This window comes from Ictalurus furcatus, chromosome 10 (assembly GCF_023375685.1).
Source record: "Ictalurus furcatus strain D&B chromosome 10, Billie_1.0, whole genome shotgun sequence".
NCBI classification, from domain to species: domain Eukaryota; kingdom Metazoa; phylum Chordata; class Actinopteri; order Siluriformes; family Ictaluridae; genus Ictalurus; species Ictalurus furcatus.
The window spans coordinates 21,141,670-21,168,984 of record NC_071264.1 but is presented as its reverse complement, the minus strand read 5'-3'; the positions used below and the strand labels follow the sequence as shown (position 1 = coordinate 21,168,984).

The following is a 27,315-nucleotide window of genomic DNA, read 5'->3' as shown; positions in this document are numbered from 1 at the left end:
TGACATATATGCTACATACGTCTTCCAAGATATGTGACACCACTGCATCTTTCAGCTTATGCAACTGCCTTCATAGGGATACTGCCCTATTCCTTATACATGAGCCAACAGACATCCACAGAGCTATCAGTTGCTCTGATCAACAAGGCAACGTCTTGTTCTTGCGTCCCACCAGATCTAGTCAGGCTCTTGGCCTCCCAGCATTCTTGAATAGCAAATCCATGCCACAGATAAGATTTGAGAAGTCACAGAGTTTTGAAAAGAATGTGAACACATAGACAGTAGTAGAGATATGTGCAAGATGTTTTTCTCCTCCCATTCCCACCCAATCCTGAAGGATTTCTGACCAGTCCTCTCCACTCCCAGAGGAAAGCTGTTACTGATAATGAATGAATGAAAGCACAAGCTTCATATCTGTTTGTCTGCATAATAATAATAATAATAATAAAAAAAGCCCATTCCCACAACTTTTTTTGCTGGGTCTCACGGGAGAAGAGTCCCAACGCACACCTCTAGACCGAAGAGCCAGTTGGGAGCTCCAACCCTTAAGTCTTGACCTGAGGCTAGTCTTATATTTCAGATGTAGTTTGACCTGATGAAATGCACCTCCTATGTACTGCATATGAAGTGCTTGTTTCCTTTGACTAATGTACAAATCTGTGCATTTTCTCAATGTATAGGCTTGAACTGAGGAGTCTGATATATGCAGTGAATTGCATGTATCAGGTGTTTGAGACCATATTTGTGCTGTGCGGTAAGCTAGTTTCCAAAAAGATTACAAGTCAAAGAGAACAAATCTGAACTAACCGCTAGCTTGAACCCTGCAACTGTAGTATAATTTTTAGCTGATCATAAATTATCTGGGACACTGATTTTCTCCTACATTTTTAAAAACCTCTTAACAGGTGCTTTCCCTCAAACTACCAACACTTACTTGAAGTGTAACAAAGAACGCACTCACAACAAAACAAGTCTGTCAGTTGTTGTTAAAATGACTGAGCATCTACTTTAGTTTGTTTAGCTGAAGTAATAAATTGTCTGCAAAGCTGTAAAAAAATTTTACTCTGCAAAGCTGATACAGCCTCTTCATAGCACATATTCAAGATCTACTTATGTAAAATAAAATAAAAACTGTTTTGAAAGCATCTCAGTATGTGAGTTTATTATATAAACAAAAGGTTTGTATCATATCAGTTTGTTCAACATGCCATTTGCCACATGCTTTTTCCACAGACATCACTTTGCAATGCATTTAAACTCATAATTCTGGAATTTTAAACATCCAACGGACATAAAAATGTAATTTACATATCTGTGGAAAATACAAGCACCCAAGATCAGAATAATGAACCCAAATATGTTGAAAGAAGATAGATTTTCAGCATAGCATTAAGGAGTTGAGAAAATAGACATGACACATTACTGTGTGCACAGACAGGAAGAACATTTCAGATTAGAAACATCACTGCAGAATATCAAATAATGAGGACCAAAAGATGAAAAGTGTCAGAGGAACCTTGAAGGAACTGCATTTTCAAAAGAATAGAAGGAGCACAAGTCACTTTTATTTTGGAAAAAAACATCTTTAAAGTACTTTAGCCATGTGTATGCCACATCATGAGTGAATTTACCTCTAATTGCCACCTTTATATTAACCCTTTAATGCTTATGGACAGTTGATTTAAGGCTCTTTTTTTATATTTGAGGAAAATATAAGATGTAAAATCACCTCCAGATCACGTGAGCATTACTGAAAATTAATATAAACATCTGTGGATCTCTAGGCTAGTTGTTTTCACTCTCTAATAACTTTCTACATGAAAGTTTAAAAAAAAAAAAAAATCATTAATGAAAAACTTCCAGACTCTGACTTTTTACAAATGTAGTTTGTTTGTTAGTTTGTTTCAAACTATTGTTTTTTAATAACCTTATTAAAAACCTAATTCTGTATTTTGTTAATTTTATATGTTCAGAAATTATATTTTATAAAATTTGGTCTTCAGCATTACATACTTTAGACCTCAATGTTAAGAATTTGGGGATAATACAAGATAGATCCCCCCCCCCCATTATTTCAGGCATACTGTTTTAGCCTCATAGACAATCCTTTTACTTTTTAATATTTGATATATATATATATTTCATATCATGCAGTTTAAAGTTTTTTAAGACAATATCTGAATAATCTAGATATGCGTATAAATGTATGTATATATATATATATATATATATATATATATATATATAATCATCTATACTTTTTTATTATATTATTTTTATATTTTGTTATATGGCATATATTTTATGTCATAATTTATATTTTATTATTATTGTTATTATTATTATTTTACAACTTATTATATGTCATAATTTATGCAAAATAGGCCATACTATTGAAATGTAGGGGGAAATCAATATAGTTAAAAAAAATATTTACAAGTAAAAAGTTGCATAAATCAATTGTACTGTGTTCAGTTAAAGTGCAACATGATCCGAGATGGTTTTTAAGACAATATCTAAAGAATCTGAATTAATATTCATATAAATATTTTTTGCATGACAGGGTTAAAGTTTAAATTTAACAGCCCCCCCAGCTGGATATTCTGCAATTAAAAAACAAAACAAAATATGGAATTAAATTACAAGTTTAAAGACAAGTACAAATTAGTTCAACCTATAAATGATATGAAAATAAAAAATAATAATAATAAAATTAATCAAATGTCACTTACTTATATTTACTATACTTATTAAAGTTCAACAATTACAGTATTTGTTTGTAATAAATATTATGATGATAGTGTCAGCAAAGTTCAAGACATAGTTTTACAAAAAATTTACACAAATGTAGTGGCTTAGTCAAGATATGTTTGTTATCTGAATTGTTTGTTTTTTGTAGTTTTGCACTGGGCTGGCATAGCTAAAATCTTTAATAGCAGTAACAGGAGTGCAGACTGCATCTGCTTCATGCAGTGTCTATGTATGTATGTGTTATGTAACTCTTTACATAACCATAATTAACCAAATGCACTACTCATACTCTCCGCCTGCAAAGTTCTTTGATCTATATATGTATGTATGTTTAAGTCTGTGTGTTTATCATGTTGGGTTATGTATGTCAGTGTGAGCGATTCCTGATTCAAATCCCTCAAAAGTAAAATCTATTGGAATCTCATTTTGATCTGAATCAGATTCCACACCTTTTACACAGGGACACACACCCAAACCAGCAAACACACATTGTGTACTAACTCAGCCTGCTCGGTGTGGCCCAGAATGATTTATTGATGTCTCTTTTTGCAGGTGCCTTGAAACTTTGTCTGGCCGAACTCCACTGACAGCACTGAAAAATGAAGATCTGGCTTGTACTTCTCGGAGTTTTTCTGCCCATTATTCAGGCTGGTACGTCTCTTGTTTACCTCTAAGTTTCTCTCTCTCTCTCTCTCTCTCTCTCTCTCTCTTTCCCAGCTTGCTTTATTGACACGGAAATCATGATAGATTCGCAATGCCAAAGATTAGGAATTTTAAAAAGGACACTTGAGTATTGTAGAGTCTATGAAAATGAAACTTATTATCAGAAATTAGATGTTAGATCTGACATTAAACTTGTCTTTCTTTGTCCTTTTTCTCACTATCTCTCTCTTTCACTATCTTATACTTTCTGCCTCATACCCACACTACCATACGCTACTTTGGTCATTTGTGCTCCACTAATCTTCGAGCATGAGATCAAATGGTTTTTTTTTGCCACAACATGGCAGGAATAAGAAACAAAACCCCTTTTATGTGCCTTGCATAAATATTCACCCCCTTGAACTTGTCATGTGTTATATGTTAAATGTTATATGTAATAGGATTATATGTCATAATTTACACAAAAGAGCTCATAAGATTGAAATGTGTGGGAAAGTCAATATAGTTGAAATAGATGTTTTTGGAAGTTACATGTAAACAGGTTTGCATAAATTAATTGTACTGTGTGCAGTTAAAGTGTGATGTGATCTGAGTACAGAAACCCCTGATACTGGAAGGCCCTAGAATTAGTTAGAGAACACTAACACTTAAACAAACATATGCACTTAAACTAACATACACAAGGACATCTATCTCACGTCAAAATGAGGAAGTTTATATTGTACACATAAATGCAGGACACAAATAGTTTTAGAAACCAGGTTAGCTTAGTTGTGAGGATCAGTATTTGGTAACAGTCGATACACTGTGCTCTAATATCTTTGTCATGTTAAAAAATGAGAATAATAATAATAATAATAATAATAATAATAATCAGCTCATAACAGCAGCTCTGATAGTAGTTCTGTCTGATATTTAAATCCCATATGTAAAATTACTCATTCTAATGTTATCTTTTCTATAGTAACAGCTTACACAGGGCACTTGCATGATGGATGCGCCACATAAATAGATTAAACAACAAGTGTAATTGTTGACATGGTGATGTTTTCTGTGAAGAGGCATTTATTTACCTTTCTTGGAAGACGTCTCCAGTATCAGCACATAGCAACAGTCAGAGTTCAGGGCATCAGGACAGGGGACATATGATTATTTAATAAATAATAAATGTTAGCATTGCCATTTTGCTGTGGAATAAGAGGAATAAAACACTTTGGGATGTCATTCTCTGTCAATGAATCCCAGACACATAATCCCAGATATAAACCTGTTGTTGATTATTTTCCAATAACAGCACACCCCAAAGTGTTTTGTAGCTTATGTATTGGATGTTAAATAGGAGTGTCTTCCAGCAAAAGCAGCCATTTGTGAGTTCCACGTCTCTAGCCAATTTAAAACTCATCCAGTTGTAAAAACAAATTCTACAGTAATGGAAACAGTCCAGTAATTCCAGCGAACCAGTCAAACTGCTTTACGGAGATATATTGGTCTCTGTGGTCTTAGTTCACTGAAACATGCAAGTCTGAGCATTTTTCATGATTATCTGCTAAGAAATCTCTTCTAGTTTAGCAGTTACACCAGGTCACAGAATTATCTAAACCACACAATCTACAGGAACTTCCAAAAGTCTCTAAAGAATTACCAAACTACCATGAAAGAAAGACAGAAGAAGTGCTTTTGAATAAGTCCCATCATTTATACACTTTTCCTTGTGATCCAGTTTTGTTATGGACGTTCAAGGTCAAACTCAACCTTTTCATATTTATAGATGTATAAACATACGCTTTCCTTTCTTTCAACCACTTTATTGTAATTGCAAACAGAAGTCAGCACTAGAACAGTTGTTCGCTCGCAGTAATTACGACCATGAGCATTTTTCCTAAATTCCAAATTTAATGCATCAAAAGTGCCTCCATTTCTTCTTTTTCATGCCTACTTTTATGCATGTAACAAAGATGGCAAAGGGTTTATGTAATTGACCAAAGGCCTAAATGGATTTTTTATAGGATATAGAAGCAGGATGAGTCTGTCTGGTTTGCTGTAATCACAGCACTGCTTGTGTCAGCTTTTAAGAAAGATGGCCTTCCTATAGAACATCAGTCCATTAAGAATGACATCACACAGAGTTTGATGGGGGTTTAGTGTGCTTGGGTTGCTTTTGAGTAAATTCAGTACAAACGGCAAGGCCAATTCCTTTTTTTTTTTTTTTGCTATACACTGATTGCATTTGGGTTTGAGATACAAATATGAATATGATTAAATCTTCTCTGCCTGGCCTGTTTTATAAAAATCTGAGCTGATGTAATGAAATTATCCCTGAATTTTATATATATGTATGTATGTGTATGTATGTATATATATATATATATATATATATACACGTTGGAGATGCACTGATACTATATTTCTCAGCCGAGAACGAGAAATTGTATGCTTTATTTTTGTTCAGGTATCATCAAATCAGTCAGGAAAATATTGGTGTGTATGTACTGCATATGCACACAATATGTGTTCATATCAAATTGTATACACTGCCAAGTATGGAAAAGTTCAATGGGTGTGAATATTTATGCAAGGCAATATACATCATGCACTTTGCACTAAATTGTAATTTGGATGTCTTGTTACTTAAGTCTTAATTGTCCTGTATGTATATACTGTATGTGTTTGTCCACTCCGCAGTTTGTCCAGATCAGATGCCCGAGTTGCAGCCCTGGACTCCTGGCTTCAGTGAATCTCACCGCGTCACCATCGGCTATGGCCGTAAACTGCTTCTTACCTCCTCTGCCACTGTCCACTCCATCGAGATCCTCAATGGAGGTATTTCTCCTTTCTACTGCCTTCCTTCAAGCATCATAAAATCAATCATGGGGATTTAACGTGTGTTTAACTGAAAGCTTTGTGTGTTTCACTTGGAGAAATCCATTCATATCTATCCTACTAGTAAAGAGCATGTTTGAGTTAATGCTGCAGCTCCAGGGCCATAAAAGGAAAGATCAGGGATGTTTTAGGTTTGAGATCAAGTCATGGAAGAGTTCTGTGTTGTCTATAGGAAAGCTTGTGATCGCTGACACTAACCAGCCCATCTTACTTCGTGCCAAACACATCCTCATTGGGAACAATGGCGAGCTGCATATCGGCAGTCCTGAGTGTCCATATAAAGGAAACCTCACGATCTCGCTCTATGGCAGGTAATGCAGGAGCATTACTATCTACATAAGACATTTCACTATAATATACAGGTATTATATCCGATATTGCTTTCTGTAATGAGGTTTGGACAAATATTAAATGTACACAGTTTAATGTATAGTCAGTCAGTCGATCAAGACATGTTTTCTTTTCTTATTTTTCTCTGTAGCGACAAGGCTAATGTAGTCTACATACAACTTATGGAAGCTTGCAGGCTTAAGTTTAGCATTGTTCATACAGCATAAATGAATCACCTTTTACTACGTTTTACTTTTGTGGTTTGTGACACAGTATGACACTGTTATCTTTAATAAATGGATGTCACAGACGCCTTGAAGCTGGAATCACTATCTTCCTCAGCACTTAGGATTATTAGTATAGTATCAATCTGCTTGATTATTTATCTCAGAAAGGAGTGAATTTGTCAGTCTTGTGTCATGCTTATTCCCCCCCGGCCCACGCTGCAGATTCCTCTGCTCATGTTTGTTTTGATTTCCTGCCATATCCAGTCATTGGTTTGCTACCATTTCCATTTCCACCTGCTTTGTTTTAGTTCTTGACTAGTTGTATACCCTACTGTTTCTTTGTCCTGTCATGAAGTCTTATCATGCATTTTTAAGTCCAAGCCTTATTATTCTAGTTCGAGTTCCCTGATCTATGTACAGTATGTAGTGTTCCCTGGTGTTGATATTTGCCTCTTTGTCATATTTATGATTAACCAGTTACCGCCAAAAACCTGTCTTCCTGTGCCTTGACAACTGTTTATGTACAAATGGTATTTCCAAGCCAAATTATGTCTTTTTGGACGAGAGTCCATTGCACATTGCTAAACTGGTAGCTATATGCTTCCCTTACTTGTTAGCTACTTTAGCTTTGTATCTCTAGTGCAAAACTAAAAAAGCAAATTTCAAAATTCTGGCTAATCAACCAACTTTACATGGAAAATCTAACAAATCACACTTTGGCTGAGTTATTGCTTTAAGATGATGCTTTGGTGAATGACAACGAATATGAATGTCATAACATTTTATTTTAGCTATATAACAAGCCTTTTTGGTATATCAGCATTTGAGTCTTCTTTGCATTTTGCTCGTCCATGTGGTATCTATGTTCCACACTAGAGTGTCTGATATCTCTGGAATAAAAGGATTTGGTTTGTTTACAGCTCACTCTTCATTCATTCCCACCTACACTTAATGTCCATTTTAGCAGGTAAACATATAGTAGCACTCAGTAAGGATACAATTACTGAGTATTCCATTTTTGCTTTGCAGTTTTTCAGCCCCCACCTATTAAATCCATCAGAGTTAATGACTATTATAGGACCAAAATGTTGTGTAGATTCACTGAAAACAGTTGCTTTTGTTATCTGCTTATTTGCCGTGTTTTTCATAACAGATCTGATGACACCAGTGATGAGCACAGTTATTTTGGGAGAAAATATGTTGGTGTCGGAACAGGAGGGACACTGGAGATTCACGCTGAGAGGAAGCTGTCGTGGACGTTCCTAAACAAAACGCTGCATCCTGGAGAAGGAAATGAAAACAGCTACCATTTCGAGAGGAGCTGGGGCAACCGAGGCATCATTGTCCATGTCATTGAACCCACAACAGGGGAGGTGCTACACACTGATAGGTTGGTGTTCTTGCTGTATTTCGTGAAAGAGGCGGAGCTTATGTTATTAGACTTGCAGATGATTCTTAATTTGATGATCAAAAAATACTTTCCTCATGGATGTGTCGCTCTCTCTCTCTAACCCTATCTGTCTCTGTTTCCATGATGTATAAGCCACTGTCCATCTCTATCTCTCCGTTAAGTATAATTCTGTGTATCTGTTCATCTTTATATAACTCCACCAGTCTGTCTGTCTCAGTCTCTCTCAGTACATCATGAATAAATCTCATTTCCTTTCTCCATCTGTCCCTCTCAGTGTCTTCTATATCTGTCTCCTCTGACTTTGCCTTTTCTGTGATATGCATTTCCTTTTGCTAAGCTATTGTCTGGCTATATAATGGATTGCGATTCATTACAGCAACAGAATAGTGATTTATCGAATGGCTGACATTAAACCAGGAAACAGAAACTTTACACCAATTGTCAAAACAAAACGGTCCTTCTAGCCCCGCATGACTGGCCTGTAAGCAGTATCTCATCACAGAAGAATAACCTGGCCTTTGGCTGTACTTTGACTTCAAAACTTTCTCCAAAACGACTGTAATGTTTATTTGGCTTCCAGAACCTTCCATGGCTAGATAATGATATTTCTCTCTGACCTTCTTTGCAGGTTTGACACATACCGGAGTAAGGACGAAAGCAGGCGCCTGGCCCAGTATGTGGAGGCAGTGGAGGAAGGTCAGATCCTGGCCATGATGGTGAATGATGAAGGCTCAAACAACCTGGAGGACTCGGCTAAGAAAACTCTGGCCAAACTGGGCAGCCATCATTTTCATCGGCTTGGCTTTAGGTACAAGTGTGAGTCGCATTGAGTCTCAGAGAAACAGCTAGTCCGGAATTTTCCCTGAAAGTGCTTCATTAGTGACCATGTACTGTCATGACAGTCATTTATAGTCAGACATTTATGGGATGTCCATATTTCTGCCTGAGTGAATATCTTTAAAGCTTCTTTTGAGGACATGGAAAAGGCAAATATCAAATATCATACAAGACACAACATGTACACTCTTCGAAAAAGTGTTCCTCACAGGTTCATCAAGAGGCTCTTGTTACAGTTAATGGTTCTTAACCCTACTTAAAGAGGTTGTTGTAGGGGTCGAGAATTTAAGGGCCACTTAACCAATAAGGGAACTACATCTGATTTTTTGGGGGCAGTTCAAAGCGGACCAGGACCAAATGGACCAAAGGCGTAGGTTAGCATGCTTTTGTGGATAGTGTAAGTAAGCCCATTTTATTTCTCAGTTTTAGTAACTGCCAGTTCCTCTAGCTAAGTCTTCCCTATTGTATGACAGCTACAAACAATATACAAAATATATACCGCAAGTTTTGTTAGCCAAGTCTCCCCTACTGTATGACAGCTTCCAATCAATATACAAAATATATACTGCAAGTTCTGCTAGCAATCAATATAAAAGATAAGTCCTTCCTTCAAGACACATGAAGCCACCCGTTATGGGACTGCTGAACATGCTTGGAGGAGAGCACTAACTATATATATATATATATATATATATATATATATATACATGCGCTAACAGACACCTCTAATCGGCTACCATCTTTCTGATGTACTGGGGAGAGAGGATGGCTATCCTTTCCACCCAGAGATAAGTGGTGTTTATGCTGTCCTAGATTCATGGTGTTACTGCCAAAAAAATGTTTTACTGCATATGTCACTTTATTGACAGTGACTATTAATTCCTTAGATTTATATAGCACTTTTCTAGGCACTCAAAGCAGTTTACATTGTATGGGGGAAATCTCAACCACCACCAGTGTGTAGCATCCACCTGGATGATGCGACGGCAGCCATAGTGTGCCAGAACGCCCACCACACACCAGCTATTCGTGGAGAGGAGAGGAGAGTGATGTAGCTAATTCAGGGATGGAGATTATTAGGGGGTCATGATAGATAACGGCCAATAAGATTTTTAATGAACAGTCAGGACCTCAGTTTAACGTCTCATCCAAAAGACTGTGCTGTTTTGACAGTAAAGTGACCCTATCACTATACTGGGGCATTAGGACCCACACAGACCACCTGCTGCTGGCCTCCCTAATACTATTTCCAGCAGAACCTTAGTTTTCCCCAGGAGGTCTCCCATACAAGTAATGGCCAGTTCTCAACCCTGCTTGGCATCGGTGGGAAACCAGGTGAGAACTGCAGAGTGATATGGCTCTGGTAGAAAATGTTATCTAAGCATTCTTATTGCTAAGATATTTGAGACCCTCCCACTGATGATGATTCTCAATCTTTGATATAGTCCATAGAGATAATACACTTCCAATAACATTCAGTACAACTATTACTAAAAGTCATGGAAATAAATCAGGCTCCTTGTGTTTGCAGATTAAACCCATTATACACCGGACATGTCTCAACTGCTCTGTGACACTTTTCAGTTTACACCGAGTGCTGCTCTCATGTGGAACGTTCATATCTGTGTTTTTATTCACTGCTTGTAAGCTCAGTAGCACACAGTTTGAATTTGAAAATATGCCAGAGCATGGGCAGTTACAGCAGGGCTACAGGCTGACATCCAATAAAGCTTTTGCTGTGCATCTCTATTGCTTCCATTACATAAACATGTGTCACGCTCAGCAGAGATGTTTAATAGCAGTGCAAAAATTATACACGATTAGCCTACATTAAATACAGTGTGCATAAATATTCACCTTCCAAATGAATTTGTCTCACGTTTTGTGAACTGAAATGGACGTAATTGGGATTATATTATATTATATTTGTTCCCTCTTCTGGAAGTTAACTAAATATAGATAAGCAAGTATTAAAATGAAGCTGAATGCACATCCCTACCTGAGATGACAAAATTGCATGAAATTACACAGTACATTCAATTACATGAAACTTTTTCAACAGTTAAAAGTTTCATGTAGTTGAATGTACTGTGTGTTTAACACTTTTCATGTGTCATTTGTAAATTAAAAATGATCATAGATGGTTAATTAACATTAACTGCCTTTAGAAGCAAGCAAGGCTAAAAGTCCTTCCCAGTTTAGTATTTAGTTTCACTGACCAATTTATTTGTCAAGATTTTTGTAAAAATTAACAATGCTAAAATTTGGCCAGACCCAAAGCTCTTAATTGGATGCTCCTCTATCAGGCAGCACATTGACTGTATCCGTCTGCAATCTGCAATCTCCCTGTTTTCTCTACTAATTCCCAATGCCATGTTTATGCTCAGGCAAGACAGTCCAGGTCCAAATCTCATAGCAGCTGCCTCTCAGTTCTCAGAACATTCTATGCGGCGCAGAGTCACTGTGTGAATCCCAGGCCGAGCCCGCGCCCAGATTTAATAAATGGGAACAGATGGTTTTCTCTCCAATCTAGGACCTCCTCTGCACCTCTGAGGAATCACAAGACCTAATTTAGACCTGTTGAAATGCACTGTGAGTTTCTGTCTCACTCTTGTTCTCTCATCCAGTAATGAAGTACTGAAGGAGTAGTGAAGGAGGCGTGGCCTCTGAGTCAAACCATCCCAGAAAAGGAGGCATGGCCTCCTACTCCGTGAAGCACTTTTTTTCCAAACTGTTTGCATAATACTGAATCATTATACTACATCAAATTATACTAAATTGTTGAATGCTTTAAATGTGTCCTTGTTACATCAGATCATAGATCAGTATCAGTATTATATCTTCTCAAAAATAGACATATATTCCCATATGAATCAATGCACAGTGGCACTATTTATATGAATGCAGTCTCGCAGGTGTAGAATCAGTAATATAAGCATGTTTCTGAATTTGTCTCAGGAACTAAACCAAAGATCACCCCTGAAACAGAATCCCAGGAAAAACTCACTCACTGCTCTGACTAGTGCATACATTTCTTCCAAATATTTCTACCTACAGTTAAATATTTACATCTAGAGAGACGTCAAGGAGAAAGGAATAAGAAATAATGTATGGGGACTTCCATCTTTTTTAAGCCACACACTTGGACACAAACCATCACCAAGACATCTTAAAGATAGGCAGTGTGCCAGGGACCATTTCATGCAATGCATATGCAATAATCCTGCTGTGGCCAAAGACGTATACTTATATTGCCTTAGTTATACTGCAGTACCACTCCATGAAACCAATTTCCATATTCTACTGGTGCTCTGATGACTTTCCTCAAAGAATGGATGGAAGGAATAGAAATTGGGGAGACTTTTTGTTTTAGAAGTTCATTAGTAAGTCAGTAGACACCTATTTTATGTTAAAAAAAAAAAATAAGTCAATGAAAATAAGGGCTTGGGGTGATGTGATGTCACATGGTCAGGTTTGCAATTGGCTGATTAGATTTCACTTACAAGATCTGTTCTTGTTGAACCAGAGACACCTGTCAGTCAGCAAAATTGCAGTGTGCCTCTAGCTCGTCTAAGTCAAGCTTTTTCTCTTTTTCTATCTCTTTGCCCATCAGAGGGGACATTCACACCAGGGGGAAGATGGGAAAATCTCCCACTGTAATTACCCTTCCTGTCCAGAGAGCCTTGAGATGGCCATCACACTTTATCTCACTATCATTTAAGCACTTGTCTAGCTGTGAGTTTAACTGTATGTTACTATAGTTAAAATTATTTATAGGCAGTGCATTAATTTAGAACCGTGATTAAACTGACTGGAACTACCTGTGTATTCAACCGTTTGAACACCTTCCAGCCGAGTATTCAGACAGATATACCCAACTCTGCTGACAACATCATTTCTATGTTAACAGTTTGCACAGGAGTTTGTATGGAGGATAACTTTATCTATAACTTTAACTTTCTGATATGGGAACATCTTCAGGACAGGACTTTTGCAGTTTCTTGATAACATCACAAACAGCAATGTTTGTGTTAATATCTTACAAATAACATTACAATATAAATGATAACAGGAACTATCATGTTTTGTAGATGTTCCACAACATTAAACATAACTGTAAATGGATTGAAGGAATGGTATATCATTCCTTAACAGATGCAAAATTGTTAGCTTTGGCAAATTGCTGTGATATAAGTGGAATAATACATTTCAGGACGTGGTGTTATTGGAAAATAATCTACTTCGGAATGGTAACAGTAACTCGCCTTTGCGGTTCCTATAAAATAAATTCCTAATACTTACTTATATGATGTTTACTTATACTCAGCAAAAAAAGAAACATCCTCTCACATTCAGCTGCTTTTATTTCCAGCAAATTTCTTAACATGTGTAAATATTTGTATTAGCATAAAAATATTCAACAACTGAGACAAGTTTCACAGATGTTTGATGAACAGGAATTGAATAATGAGTGCCTGAATATGGGGGGGGGGGGAGGTCAGTATTAAAAGTAACAGTCAATATCTGGTGGCCACCAGCTGCTTTAAGTACTTCAGTGCATCTCATCCTCATGGACTGCACCAGATTTGTCAGTTCTTGCTGTGAGATGTTACTCCACTCTTCCACCAAGGCATTTACAAGTTCTCGATCACGTCTTGGTGGGGCCACATGGTTACATGTAATTTTCCACTGCAAGGACGATCAGCTGTCCTTCCTGTCTCCCTGTAGCACTGTCTTAGGCGTCTTACATTACAGACATTGCAGTTTATTGCTCTGAACACATCTGCAGTCCTCATGCCTCCCTGCAGCAGGACTATGGCATGTTCACGAAGGTGAGAAGGAACCCTAGGCATCTTTCTTCTGGTGTTTTTCAGAGTCAGTAGAAAGGTCTCTTTAGTGTCCAAGTTATTGTAACTGTGGCCTTAATTGCCTACCGCCTGTAAACTGTTCGTGTCTTAAGGACTGTTCCACAGGTGCATGTGCAATAATTGTTTATGGTCCATGAAAACATGAAAAACATTGTTTAAGCCCTTTCCGATAAAGATCCAATAAAAAGCTTATTTGGATTATACAAAATCATCTTTAAAATACAGTCTCCTGAAAAGGGGACATTTCTTTTTTTTGCTGAGTATCTATCTATCTATCTATCTATCTATCTATATGTGTGTGTGTGTGTGTGTGTGTGTGTGTGTGTGTGTGTGTGTGTGTATAAACACACTCTGTCTCCCACTCCACAAGTTGATCTTCTGATTTTTCTATCAGTTTGTGACATTGCTCACATTACACAATGCTTGAACATGTCAGAAGTTCCTCATGACCCCTGACAGTTTGGTGGAATACCTTTATCAGGCATCATTTACCCGTTGGCTGTGGTGTAGCCAGCTCTATGACCATAATTTTTGCCATGTGTGTTTCTCTTTTTGTGTCTGTGTTCTTTGACCTCAATACCTTAATGTTCTGTATCAATTTTTTCTTGTCTACTATTTTCTTTCATCCCCATCTTTCCTTGTCGGTCTCTGTGTCTCCAGGCACCCGTGGAGTTTTATTACAGTGAAAGGAGATACATCGTCAGTCGTGGAGGATCATGCCGTTTATCAAGGTGAAGCTTTTCATGAATTCACTTAGTAGAAAAAATTCCGGTGACATTTGCTGAGGTAAGTTTGCTAATGCAGTCATTGTTTCTGGTGTGTGTGTGTGTGTGTGTGTGTGTGTGTGTGTGTGTGTGTGTGTGTGTGTGTGTGTGCGCGTGCGTGTGGTTCTGAAATGCAGGAACCAAGGCATCATCAGAGGCTAGGAGCTCCCGTTCTTTCCACTCGGGTTATGGAGAACACTTCATTGTCACCACTGTCAGTCAGTGGGTGCAGGGTGAGAATAACCCACTCTATTGTCGTTAAGTGTTTTATAACCTGTTTCCCATACCCTTGCGTTTTAATTAGAGCCTCACTTTCTTTTCAGCTCCTTAACTTTGGAGCTAAAGGACAGGATTTCTTAAACTTTGATTTGAATGTGTTAAAATCCAATCATTGTTGAATTTGAACACATTTTCTCACAACGTCCTCCAATTTATTCATAGCTGAGTCTCCCGTATTGCACAACAGCTACGAATCTGGAATCGGAAAGGCCAGTGTACTTCCTCTGAGATAATGTGAAGCTTGCCTTCACCATCCTTTCAAACTGCCACTCATGTAACTTTATTTAGAGCAGCCAACATGCTTGGAAGAGTGCCCTATTAGGCATACATTAACTAATAGAGGCATATCATTGGCTTACACGGTTCTGACAGTTGAGTGAAAAAGGCTGTCCTTTCCACCCTGAGAGCATGTCCAATTATGATCTCTTTGACTCCTGGTCATGGATGACTAGTATCATCAGGTATGAATTTGTGATGTTTCCACAATAGGACTAAACAGACAGTTTTACCCAATCATAGGGTATGACATCAAATTATGGTAATTAAATTATTTATGTGATTCATTTAAAAGCAGTGTTATTTTGATTCATATATTTATACACTAGAACAAATATAATGTACAACAGGAATCATCTAACTGGTGAACCATAGTCTGGATATGGACCCAGCTAAATATTTCAGGGGACTGCACCAAGTACTTGAAAAATAATGCAAAGCTGATAAAGGTATGGAAAAAAAAACCTTGACCATAGTGAATATAGTTTTTTTTTTTTTTTTAACTGAACCAGTGGCTTTTATAGTAGATCCTTTTTTGCAGGGGAGAACATGCGAACTCTGCGCACACATGGCGGAGGTGGGATTTGAATTCTTAACCATAAAGGTGCGAGGCCACTAAGCCACCGTGCCCCCAGCTTATCTAATCACATGCATTTATATATGTGCATTTTTTAGCTGAAGGCAGCTATACAGAGAAAAGCTAGACACAAATTGGATCGATTTTCATAGATTTTTCATTCAGTTTACCTTCTCTGGTCTGATTAGCAATCATGATGTTTAAAAAAAAGAAAGAAAAAAGTCTACAATGAAAACAGAATCTTTAAAGATGAATGGATGAAGCAGTATGTGTTTATTCGCCTCGCTTCAAATTCAAAACAGATTTGAGTCTATGGTGTTATTCAAAAGCGATAACCTGACATGCCATTTTAAAACAAAATCTCTTCATATATAATCATGCTGCCATTTAGTCATGTTAGTTGCTTGTTAAACTGGCCTTTAAAAAATGCTGTCTATATTACCACGGAAAGTAAATTTGTCATCTTAAAATGTTCCAAGATACTCAAAACAATTCACAGTTTCCAATGGTGGATAAAAAAATAGCATTGCAATGTAGTGTTGTAAGCTCCATTATAACAAACTAATTAGATGAATCAACAACAGATGACAGTCTGCCATTGAGTCTTCATCTGTGAAAATGGTTTGCTCCCACCTGACGTCCACTAAGTGGTTGTCATCAGCTTGTCACAGTTTATGTTGCCTTCTAAGAGACAGCTGTGGAAGATTTGCCTTACCTAACAATTTGGATCATAATGCAATCTCAGATGATTTTCAAAAACCTTACATACTGACAGCTCGCTATCTCCTCCTATTCTACCTGTTATTTGCATAGTGGGCAGGAGAAATGAGAGCAGATCATGGTGTGTACAGAATGCAACTTCTTTATGTTCTTTAAAATTGTTGGGTTTTATTTGTCCTTTTCTGCTGACACCTTACAGTACACTTTGCCACCCAGTTTGATGTCACCATTCTGTACGATAAACACCGCTATATAAAACTCCATTTAACTTTAGAAGTGCCAGTGTAACTGATAGTAATTTGGTAATTAAAGACTCATTGGTAAGTGCGGATAGTATTACCACCTCACATCTCCAGGGTCCTTGATTCGATCGTGAGCTCATTTGTGATGGTGAGTTACTGTATATGTGGAGAGTTGTAAGCCTACAACTGTGCAATTGTAACCTAATATGTTCACATTCTTAACAACATTCATGCTGCTTTTTCAAATCAGTACTTATAATGCAGAACATTAGAGCAGAACAAAAACAACAACAACAACATTGTAACATGCTCATTAGGAGATCATGAATCTCGATGATGCCACATCCATTCATAGCTGCAAGCCAAGGGAACAAAATTGGATGTGCTGTCTGATTGGGAGAGATGGAATACTTTGCGTCCCCTGTCAGTCACAGCGACACTAACCAATACTGGTCGTATGTGAGCTCATATATGTGGGAGAGGGCAGTGAATTATGCTGCTCTGTGATGCAGCAAGAACAACAGTGGTCTTGGAAGAAGCACATCACATTAGCCTTCACCCTCCCTGGTTGATAGCTATCATATAATACAAAATGAATCATCTTAATTAAATAAAACATTTACAACAAAACCTTGGATTAAAGTCAACCTATATGCATTGCTTTAAAAACAGAGAAGTCGGGTGATGAGTAGAATCTTGTTTAGGATAAAACATCAATATATAAATGTGCTGTAAATGTGCAATAATGTTGTAATTAAGGATAATTTAGTGTGTAATCACTGTTCTGTGTAGGCAGATATGTTATACAGTTAATACAGCTGGGAAACATCATCATTAAGTGAATTCCCTAAATACACTTTAAAGCAATGCTTCACTGAGTAAGCATGTTTCATTTGGTAAATACGTTCGTTCCTGAGTTCTCCTGTGCTTGTTTACTTTTCTTGCATCCATTCTCCATTTCCTCAGAAGAAGGAGATAAGAAGTAAGGAAAGGAAATGTGGAGGCACAATTTAAGTCATGAGAAGCACCCATTATGTCAGAAAGGGGAGATTCAAAGACCATTATAGATTTTACATTTTATTTAATGAGTCTTTATTGATCACATATACATATGCACAGTGAAATTCTTTTCGTTGCATACCCCAGCATGTTAGGAAGCTGGGGTCAGAGCAGAGAGGGTTAAGGGCCTTGCTCAAGGGACCAACAGTGGCAGCTTGGCAGTGCCCAATAGTGGCAGCTTGAACCCCCGACCTTCCGATCAGTAACCCAGAGCCTTAACCGCCAACCCTCCACTGCCGGTGGTGGTTTTGGTTTTAGTGGTGGTTTTAGCCAGTGGTAGCTCAGTGGTTAAGTCATTGGACTACTGATCGGAAGGTTGAGTTCAAATCCCAGCGCTGCCGAGCTGCAACTGCTGGGCCCTTGAGCAAGGCCCTTAACCCTCAACTGCTCAGTTGTATAAATGAGATAGATGTAAGTTGCTCTGGATAAAGGCTTCTGCCAAACGCCGTAAATGTAAATGTAAATTTACCGTCTCTGGTCTGATTGGCGAGCTGACCAAGTGTAAAATATCAGGCTTGCATCCATGTAGGAATGTTTCAGACAGGGAAATAGCCTCATACGAAACCACAAGTGTGTCTAAATGTGCTTTGAATTTTCTCATTGAATTGAAAAGATGCAGAGCAGACAATTTACAAAAAAATTGTTTGTTTTGCCATCAAACTTTTGAAGAACTGATTGTATGCTCTGGAGTGTTCTGTTGATGTGTTCTGCCAAAAAACGATAACCGTAATCAAGTGTCTCCCTCACCATGAAAAAGAGACTGTTGCCCTGATCTAAGAGGAGTAAAGGAGCTCATCTTCTGTTCGAGCAGCTGTTTGTGTCGATGTTTAATTTGAATGCTTGAGCTTGATAAAGCAGCCAGAATTCTTGCATGCCCTGTGCACGTAGGCTGTAATACACACACGACATGCTTAATTATCTGCACACAAATGCTGTTTGACAGGCAAGAGTGGCGAAATAGATGTAAATGAGACTAATATCTATACAGAGCTTGTCCTTTCATCCAGCCTTTCAGCTTAACCATGTCTAGGTATTGGCTTTACTCTGTCTGAGTGTGGGTGTGTGTTTGGTTTGCAGAGGCTGAGTGGACGGAGTGGTTTGATCGTGATGATGAGAGAGGCTCAGGAGATTGGGAGAAGCTTTCTGAACTTCATAAGGCTTTCCCAGAACGTCTGTGCAGCAACCCCCTGGATATTGAGGTAGATACACACACGCACACGCACACACACACAGACACCGCAATTTTGCCAGCATCACAATCTTCTCAATTCACCACAGCTCTGTCTATGAATTTCAATGTTTTTGATACCATGGTGCCTAACAGTAGCTGTTTCCACTGACTTTCTGTGCATAATGCAAGCGATAAAATCAGTTTGTGATTTAAACTTTTGTGATAAACACACCGGAAGAAAAAAAAAAAAAAACTTTTTGCTTTATCAAAATAAACCCTGTGCATTTGACACATTTCCAGAAAGAATTTCATGAATTTTATCTGTCTCCCTGAATTTTTCCATCTCCTGAGAAAAACAAAAATTCAACACAAACAGAATGGATAGACACCATATTAATAAAAGTATGATTCTTATCACTATTATGTCTCAGATAATCGCTCCATTCAAAAATGTTTAAAGAAGAAGCGCAGAAAATGAGTGATCACGTGATCTTTCTAGAAACTGTCCCTTTAATGTGCTTTAATTTCCCTTAAAAAGGTTCTTGTCCCATTTTCCAGCCTGCTGCCATCCTGCTTTTCCCACTGATTTGATTTGGTTTGTGGTTTGTGATAAAAAATCTTGTCACATGACACTCCCTTTTCCACATGGTGTAGCCATATGGCAACAATTAATTTATCTCTGTTTTTTTTGATAGGCATTAATACAAAACTACTATTTTCCAATGTAGTTGAAAAAAAGAAATAGTAATCTCAAACATTTTGTGTTATTTTTGACTATATGACACTTTCCACCATTGCACATTGTTGCCATATGGCAACAATTTACCAAATAAAAATCCATACAAATTTATATATATATATATATATATATATATATATATATATATATATATATATATATATAAATGTAATCACTCATGCAGTAGAGCGTTAAAAGGTAAGTTCTCATTTGAAAAACGTAATAGCAGCTATTTACATCTTTGTGGTGTTCTTTCCTCAGGCTGAAACTGTTGATGGTGTCCCTGCAAACATGACTGGTGACATGTTCTCCAAATTTGACAAGAACTATGGCCTCGTGTGTCTCAATAAAGAACAGCAGGGAGGGATCTGCCGCAACTATCGTATCCGCTTCCTCTGTGGCAAACTTGGTATGTGTACAATGCGTGGAACCCTCTGGGCCTGTTTATACCTAGATCTGATCGTGATCGCACGACATTTGACCACTTAACAAAAATCAGATGTGGCTGCACTGTGGTTGATGGTTCTAGATTACTAAAGGCGTCTTGTTTGAAACCTTATTGAAACAGAAAACCTCAACTGTAGGGTTGTACATAGAATAGAGGACCAAACTAAAGACGTATACTGAAGCCTGGGATAACCTTAAAATTCTTGTGCGAATTATTAGCTTGTCAAGCTGTAAATATTCAGTCAAATTAAAGTTGAATTGGAGGTTATAAAAGCATAAAGAAGACCGTATAGTTGAAGTTCACTCACACTCCCAGCTGAGTTACACATTCCCAAACGGTTCCAAATCCAAAGTCAGTTCAGACTCCAAGGTCTCATTTGGTCAGTTATGACTTATCCATCATATTTAGCACCAGGACAAAGTGGATCTGAAAACTATTTTGAAATCCCAAAACATGTCACATATGTTGAAGTTCACGTTCCACATTTATTTGATTTACTTACTCAAATAAATTAATTTTCTGGGTCTTCTTCAAATTGATGGCACATGCTGAGCCTAACTGAAATTCTGAAGTGCTTTTTTTAATGCAACTGAAATTCCCCTCGGTATGTACTTTTATTTGTTCCTGTGTTCTCGTGTACCAGCTGGAGGTTGACTTTCAATTCCAATGCTGCAGAACACAAGTTCCTAGATCAGTGATTCTGGCTGCAAGACAAATCACATATTTTTGTTCATGCACTCATTCTAATACGTTATTGTTTCTGTTGCAACACCATACTCAGGGACTTGTACGGCAGACACTCCACATAAATGGATTGAAAAAATGTGTAATCGTTGATAGTAAAAGTATAGTAATCAAGTTTGTGTTGCTTTGCATCAGGCCACATCATATCACCCTGCCATATTTGACTATTTTGATGAACAACAATGAATTAGAAGGCTTATAATTTATACAGTTCATCTCATTGCAACAACATATTGATGGCAGAGGAGTCGACTGATCACAGTAAGCTTTTAGATCCTTTAATTAAATTCAGTCATAACGTTAGGTAGATAACTATGTAGCATGACTTAAATTTGTGTTGACCAACAGCACTGGATGTGCTAATAAGTATTATTAAAGCTAGTACGTTCATGATTGGGGAAACTGCAACAAACCACTTGTATCATATTTCTCATATTTTCATTACAGTGAAGTGCAGTATCTTGGAGCTTTATCTTCATCTAATATAGAGAGTCATTGTATCTGATCCTGAATTGCTACTCATAAAGACTTTTTCCATTAAAACAGATCATGCTGCTGATGATTAAGAAACGGTCTTTAGTCACTGAATGGCTCTGCAGGGTCAAACCTGTCCATTCGCCATGAATGAATGTGTCTAATTGACCACACAGTGAGTGAACAATAGTGCGTGAGGTCTTGGGAGAAAGGACCAGCCAGCAGGATATAGACAAATCGAATCAGTCACACAAGGACCCCAAATAATGAGTGCTGGCAGTGAGAGGAAAGGGCAGTAATTACAGAAAGGAACTTACCCGGAGAGAAGCTGGGTCTGAGCGAGTCTACAATACATCTCTCTGCCACATTGTGCCCAGAAACCGTGCCATAGTCTTACTTCACTTAATCTTTGTGATTAAGCTTTATGATTTCCCCCCACAGAGCAACATTCATTTCTCTGCCATTCATTTCCTGTCTGGATATTCAAATGCCATTGAAAGTCAAGCATTAGTGTTGGTGTGTATGCATACATGTGCACAAAGCATTGCTATGGTGGCTGGTGAGGTTTATTTGCACGTCCTAGATCACGTCCTCAAGTAAATGACGTTTAGAACGATTGTGAAACCGTAAAAGTGAACTTAAGTCTGAGAACATGGGATAAAGTACTAGATAACTTTTGCTTTGCACTAGATAGCCATGCAACCCGCTAAAGACTCATGGGTAGGAACTGTAGGTGTGGGTATGGAAACTTTGTAACTTGTAGAGAAAAAGAAATGGGAATTTATAAAGATTTATAGCTAATATTTACATTAACCTAATGTGCTTTATCTGTCTATTAGAAATGGAGATAATGTGGTACTTAAATTCCTCCCATTTGTGGACAGTGGGTTTCTACATCTCTGAAAAACAGCTCTCAGATTTGCTTTTGTTTTTTATGCTGTGTTTTTTTGTTTGTTTGTTTGTTTTTTGGGGTTTTTTTTGCAACAATTATGTTTCTTCCCTGCCAAACAGTATCTAGTGACCCTGTCTATTCAGCTCCGTGTTCCACCATGCTTGTATTTCTAAGTACTTATGAGGGAGTGTCTATACTGTAACAAGAAGGAGGTGAATGCAATGCAGTCAAGGAGTATGGCACAAACCAATGGAAACAATAATGCATTAAGATGAGTGTATTAATATAAACTTTGCAACTGACCAATCAGTGTTGAGAATTCTATAGCACTGTGGGATAAATAAATATAATTAGCCATTATTCTTAAAGGTATGAACTTATGCACATTACAGCATTCCAATATAGACTATATGGCCAAAAGTATGATGACACCTGACCACCCGTATGTGGTTCCTCCCCAAACTGTTGCCACAAAGTTGGATGCACACAATTGTACAGGATGTTTTTCTATGCTGTAGCATTACAATTTCCCTTCACTATAACTAATAGGCCCATATATGTTCCAGCATGACAGTGCCACTGTGCATAAAATGAGGTTCATGAACCCATGATTTGCCAAGACTGGCGTTGAAGAACAACAAATGGCCTCCACAGAGCCATGACCTCAACCTCACTGAACACCTTTGGGATGAACTGGAACACTGCTTGCATGGCAGGCCTCCTCGTCTAACATCAGTGCATGAGCTCACTAATTCTCTTGTGGCTGAATGGCCACAAATCCCCAAAGCCACATTCCTAAATCTAGTGGAAAACCTTACCAGAAGAGTGGAGGCTGTTATAAAGGAGACCAAATCTATATTAGTGGCCATGGTGTTGGAATGGAATAGTAATAGTCATATAGTTTAGCTTTATAATATAGTGTGTTAGTTTGTGTTTTTGTAAAAAAAAAAAAAAAAAAAAAAAAGAACCATGAAACTGTGTTTGTTTTGTGTGCATTTCCATATCCTCTCAGTGGAGTGCAGTGTCTTAGAGCTCATTATAATACAGCACATTATAATATAGTCTAGCCATTTTTCATTTTTAATATTAGTCACAGATGCAGAATCGATTAAGAAATAAGACAGTGTGTGTGTGTCTGTGTGTGTCTGTGTGTGTGTATATAGTGCGTCCACAGGCCTCCGTCTCCATAGACACTCTCTCGAACTGCAGTGTGTTGTTCTTGGCGGATGCAGCGCTCGGATGGAGGCCCGGGGATCGTTTAGTGGTGTCCAGCACGGATTACTCGATGTACCAGGCTGAAGAGTTTAGCGTCCTGCCCTGTGCCACCTGTACTGCAAACCAGGTCAAAGTTGAAGGTCAGTGTGTGGTTTTTAAAGCCTTGGCAAATAGCTCTAACTACTAGTAAGTCAGAGTGTCTGAAATTATGGTTTACAATGTTTTTTCCACCAATCTGATGAATTTCATCCACTCTCGCTGACTCACTACAACTACTACATAATTATCTGTTCTGTTAAATGAAGAATAGTTTAACACAAGCAAAATTTTCCTCAGGCAACCTTATATTTAGGGTCTGAATAACTTTTCTAAAGATTCTTTGACACACTTTTCACTCAAGCACATGGCCCACTTTCCACAGCTTAGTTATTTAAGTGTTTCCCAACCTGGTGCTCAGGGGCCTACAGACAGTTAATCAGTAGCTGTGTCTAAATGCTTATGTACTATTTTAATTAGACTTACCTACTATACTCTTTGACAACACCAGGAATATAAAAGACACATACAATTCAACACAAATGTTAGCAACATCATAATACGAAAAAAACATAGATACAAAAAAATTAATGGCAATATTAAAACAACTACAAGCATTCTCCTTTCGCTTAGAGACTTACAGAAGGGGGAAAAAATCATTTAATCTTGTTATTATGATTCTAATCTAATCACCGTAGGTAAAAATGATATTTTGTAAATATACATTTTTTGCCATAGGCATTACATAGTGTTTTCCGCAAGGCAGTAAAATAAACCGGTCAAATATATTATGAGTAGTATCTTTTAGAATACACTCTGCTTTTTAAACACATCTTAAGTAGTACAACTCACCTAGTTTGCTCTGTGGCCTGCCAATGATTTTGCTGGCTATATTAATAACTCTTGTTTACAGTTGAGCAGCCCATAACAAGATGTTAAGTTATAAGTTAGCACACTCTCAACCAGTGAATTGTAAGCAATCTCTAGTATATGCAGATTCACACCAAAGCTGCTAATTTTCTGTATTAGGAACATACGTTGCAAGCATTTAAAAATATACATAATTAGTGTTGTCCAAGAAACTCAAATCTACAAATCAGATTCTGGCATATGCATTAGGATTTTGCAAATGATGAGTTACACAATTCATCATAATTAGCACAGCATCATTGGTAATTCTGTTACACTTGTATGCAAACTGCAGTGGATCATGGTTTAAACAAACAGATGACATAAGATGCTTAACAAGGATTCTCTCCATGGTTTTGCATAACACAGGGGTATTCATAACACAGAGGTATGGTGTTGTGGCATGGTTGGTGGCTTAGTGGTTAGCATGTTTGCCTTACACCTCCAGGGTTTGGGGTTCGATTTCTGCCTCTGCCTTATGTGCATGGAGCTTGCATGTTCTCCCCATGCTTCAGGAGTTTCCTTCCCCAGTCTAAAGACATGTGTTGTAAGTTGACTGGCATTTCCAAATTGTGTGAGTGTGTGTGCAATTGTGCCCTGTGATGGGCTTGCCCCTGGTCCAGGGTGTCCCCTGCCTTATGCCCCAAGTCTCCTGGGATAGGCTCCCTTATCAGATAACATCTAGCGTTTATTCCTTTTAAAAAAAATTAATTTAGCCCTTACATATAGGCCCAATTAAAAGAATATTCTATTTACTTATAGTACTGTGTAGTGACCAATGAAATTTAGAACATACAGTGCTGTGAACATCTGATTTCTTATGTTTTTGTTTGTATCTCATACTAAATAATTTTAGAGCTTCAAACAAAATACAACATAAAACACAGGCAATCTGAGTAAACACACAATACAGTTTTTATTATGAATTTTTTGTATTGAAGCAAAAATAAGTTACCCAACACCTACCACCAATGTGAAAAACTAATTGCTTCTTAAACTTAAAATCTGGTTGTGCCACCTTTAGCAGCAATTACCACAACCAAACGCTTCCGATAACTGAAGCTCAGTCTTTCACTTACTAGGACTTGCTCCTATGCTTTTGATCATTTTCTTGCTGCATAATCCAGTTTCACTTAAGTTTCAAATTACAGACTGAAGACTGGACATTCTCCTTTAGGATTTTCTAATAGAGAGCAGAATTCATGTTTCCCTCACTTATTGCAAATTGCTCAGGCCCTGAAGCAGCAAAGCATCCCCACACCCTCACACTTCCACCACCATGCTTGACAGTAGGTATGATGTTCTTTTTGTGGAATTCTGTGTTTGGTTTACGCCAGATGTAACAGAACCCCTGTCTTCCAAACAGTTCCACTTTCGATTCATCAATCCACAGAACATTGTCCCAAAAGGTTTGAGGATCATCAAGGTGTATTTTGGCAAAATTCAGATGAGCCTTAATGTTCTTCTGGGTTAGCAGTGGTTTTCACCTCGACACTCTTCCATAGATGCCATTTTTGCCCAGTGTCTTTCTGATAGTGGAGTCATAAACAGTGACCTTTATTGAAGCAAGAGAGGCCTGTAGGTCCTTTGATGTTGTCCTTGGCTCTTTTGTGACTTGCTGGGTGAGTAGTTGCTGTGCTTTTGGTGGAATTTTGGAAGGTCAGACACTTCTGGGAAGGTTCACCACTGTGCTGAGTTTTTCCATTTGGAGATAATGGCTCTCACTGTGGTTCTTTTGTGTCCCAGAGCATTTGAAATAGCTTTGTAACCCTTCCCAGACTGATGTATTTCAATCACCTCCTTCATCATCATTTCTGGAATTACTTTCAACTTTGGCAAAGTGTTTTACCCAAATTCATGCTGTTGAAAAAATTCTACTTAAGTGTAGATTTGACTGAACAGGGTTTGCAGTAATCAGGCCTGGCTGTGTCTAGTCCAGCTGAACCCCATTTTGAATGCAGTTTCATAGATTTGGGAAATTAGTAACTATGGAAGCAAATACATTTTCACACAGGCCCAGTTGGCATTGGACTTTTTGCTTCAATAAATAACATGTAAAAAAATTGTATTTTGTGTTTACTCAGGTTGCCTTTGTTTTATCTTAGATTTTGTTTTAATTTCTGAAACAGTTTATATGAGATATACACAAAAACAGAAGAAATCAGATTTTCGCAGCACTGTATGTTCTAAAGTTCATTGGTCACTACACAGTAGGTATGTAACAGAATAAGGATACATTAAAATACCTTATTCAGAATGACCAGGTAATGTGTTGTAAACAGATACAAGTACAGATATGAACAGGAGGCACAAAACTTTTATTTTTATTTTTATTTTTGGAAAGTTTGGCAGAAAGAGAGAGATGAGCATTGGGAGCAAGATCTCGCAGGAGGCAGCAAAAAAAGGTTTTACTTTCATGCAGGCATGACTGGAATAGAAACCTCTCTATTCTCCCCCAGTGTTTTCCGGTGTTTCTGGCAACATAATGGCAGGACTGTTATTTAAAAAAAGAAATACTTAAAAATATGAATATTTGGGGCACTAAACAGTGGCATTGCATTACACCCCTACTACAGTAGTATATCCCTTTATGTACTTGATCATAATATGTGAGTTAAGACACAGCTAGTGTTCTTGATTGCTTGGTTTATATATGTTGGGAGCAGTAAAGTGGATTGCCTGGGATTCCCTGAGGAACAATTTGGTAAAGCTTATGTGCAAATAAAATACAGCAAATCAATGCCAAATCAGAAAATCTAATGTCTGAGAATCAGTGCCAAAGGCACTGTGAATGTCTGCAGTG

At 37.7% G+C, this 27,315-nt stretch overlaps 1 protein-coding gene across 1 annotated transcript in view; it reads left to right on the top strand.

Moving 5' to 3' along the window:
* Nucleotides 1-27,315, top strand: part of LOC128613304 (cell migration-inducing and hyaluronan-binding protein) — a 137,727-nt gene that overhangs the window by 55,888 nt on the left and 54,524 nt on the right. The window contains exons 2-11 of the mRNA XM_053633971.1: nucleotides 3,304-3,402; nucleotides 6,097-6,234; nucleotides 6,467-6,605; nucleotides 8,005-8,241; nucleotides 8,891-9,070; nucleotides 14,628-14,698; nucleotides 14,869-14,964; nucleotides 18,962-19,083; nucleotides 20,056-20,203; nucleotides 23,516-23,707. Of these exons, the coding sequence (XP_053489946.1) occupies nucleotides 3,351-3,402; nucleotides 6,097-6,234; nucleotides 6,467-6,605; nucleotides 8,005-8,241; nucleotides 8,891-9,070; nucleotides 14,628-14,698; nucleotides 14,869-14,964; nucleotides 18,962-19,083; nucleotides 20,056-20,203; nucleotides 23,516-23,707 (1,375 nt within the window). The 5' untranslated portion in view covers nucleotides 3,304-3,350. The remainder of the gene's footprint in view (nucleotides 1-3,303; nucleotides 3,403-6,096; nucleotides 6,235-6,466; nucleotides 6,606-8,004; nucleotides 8,242-8,890; nucleotides 9,071-14,627; nucleotides 14,699-14,868; nucleotides 14,965-18,961; nucleotides 19,084-20,055; nucleotides 20,204-23,515; nucleotides 23,708-27,315) is intronic.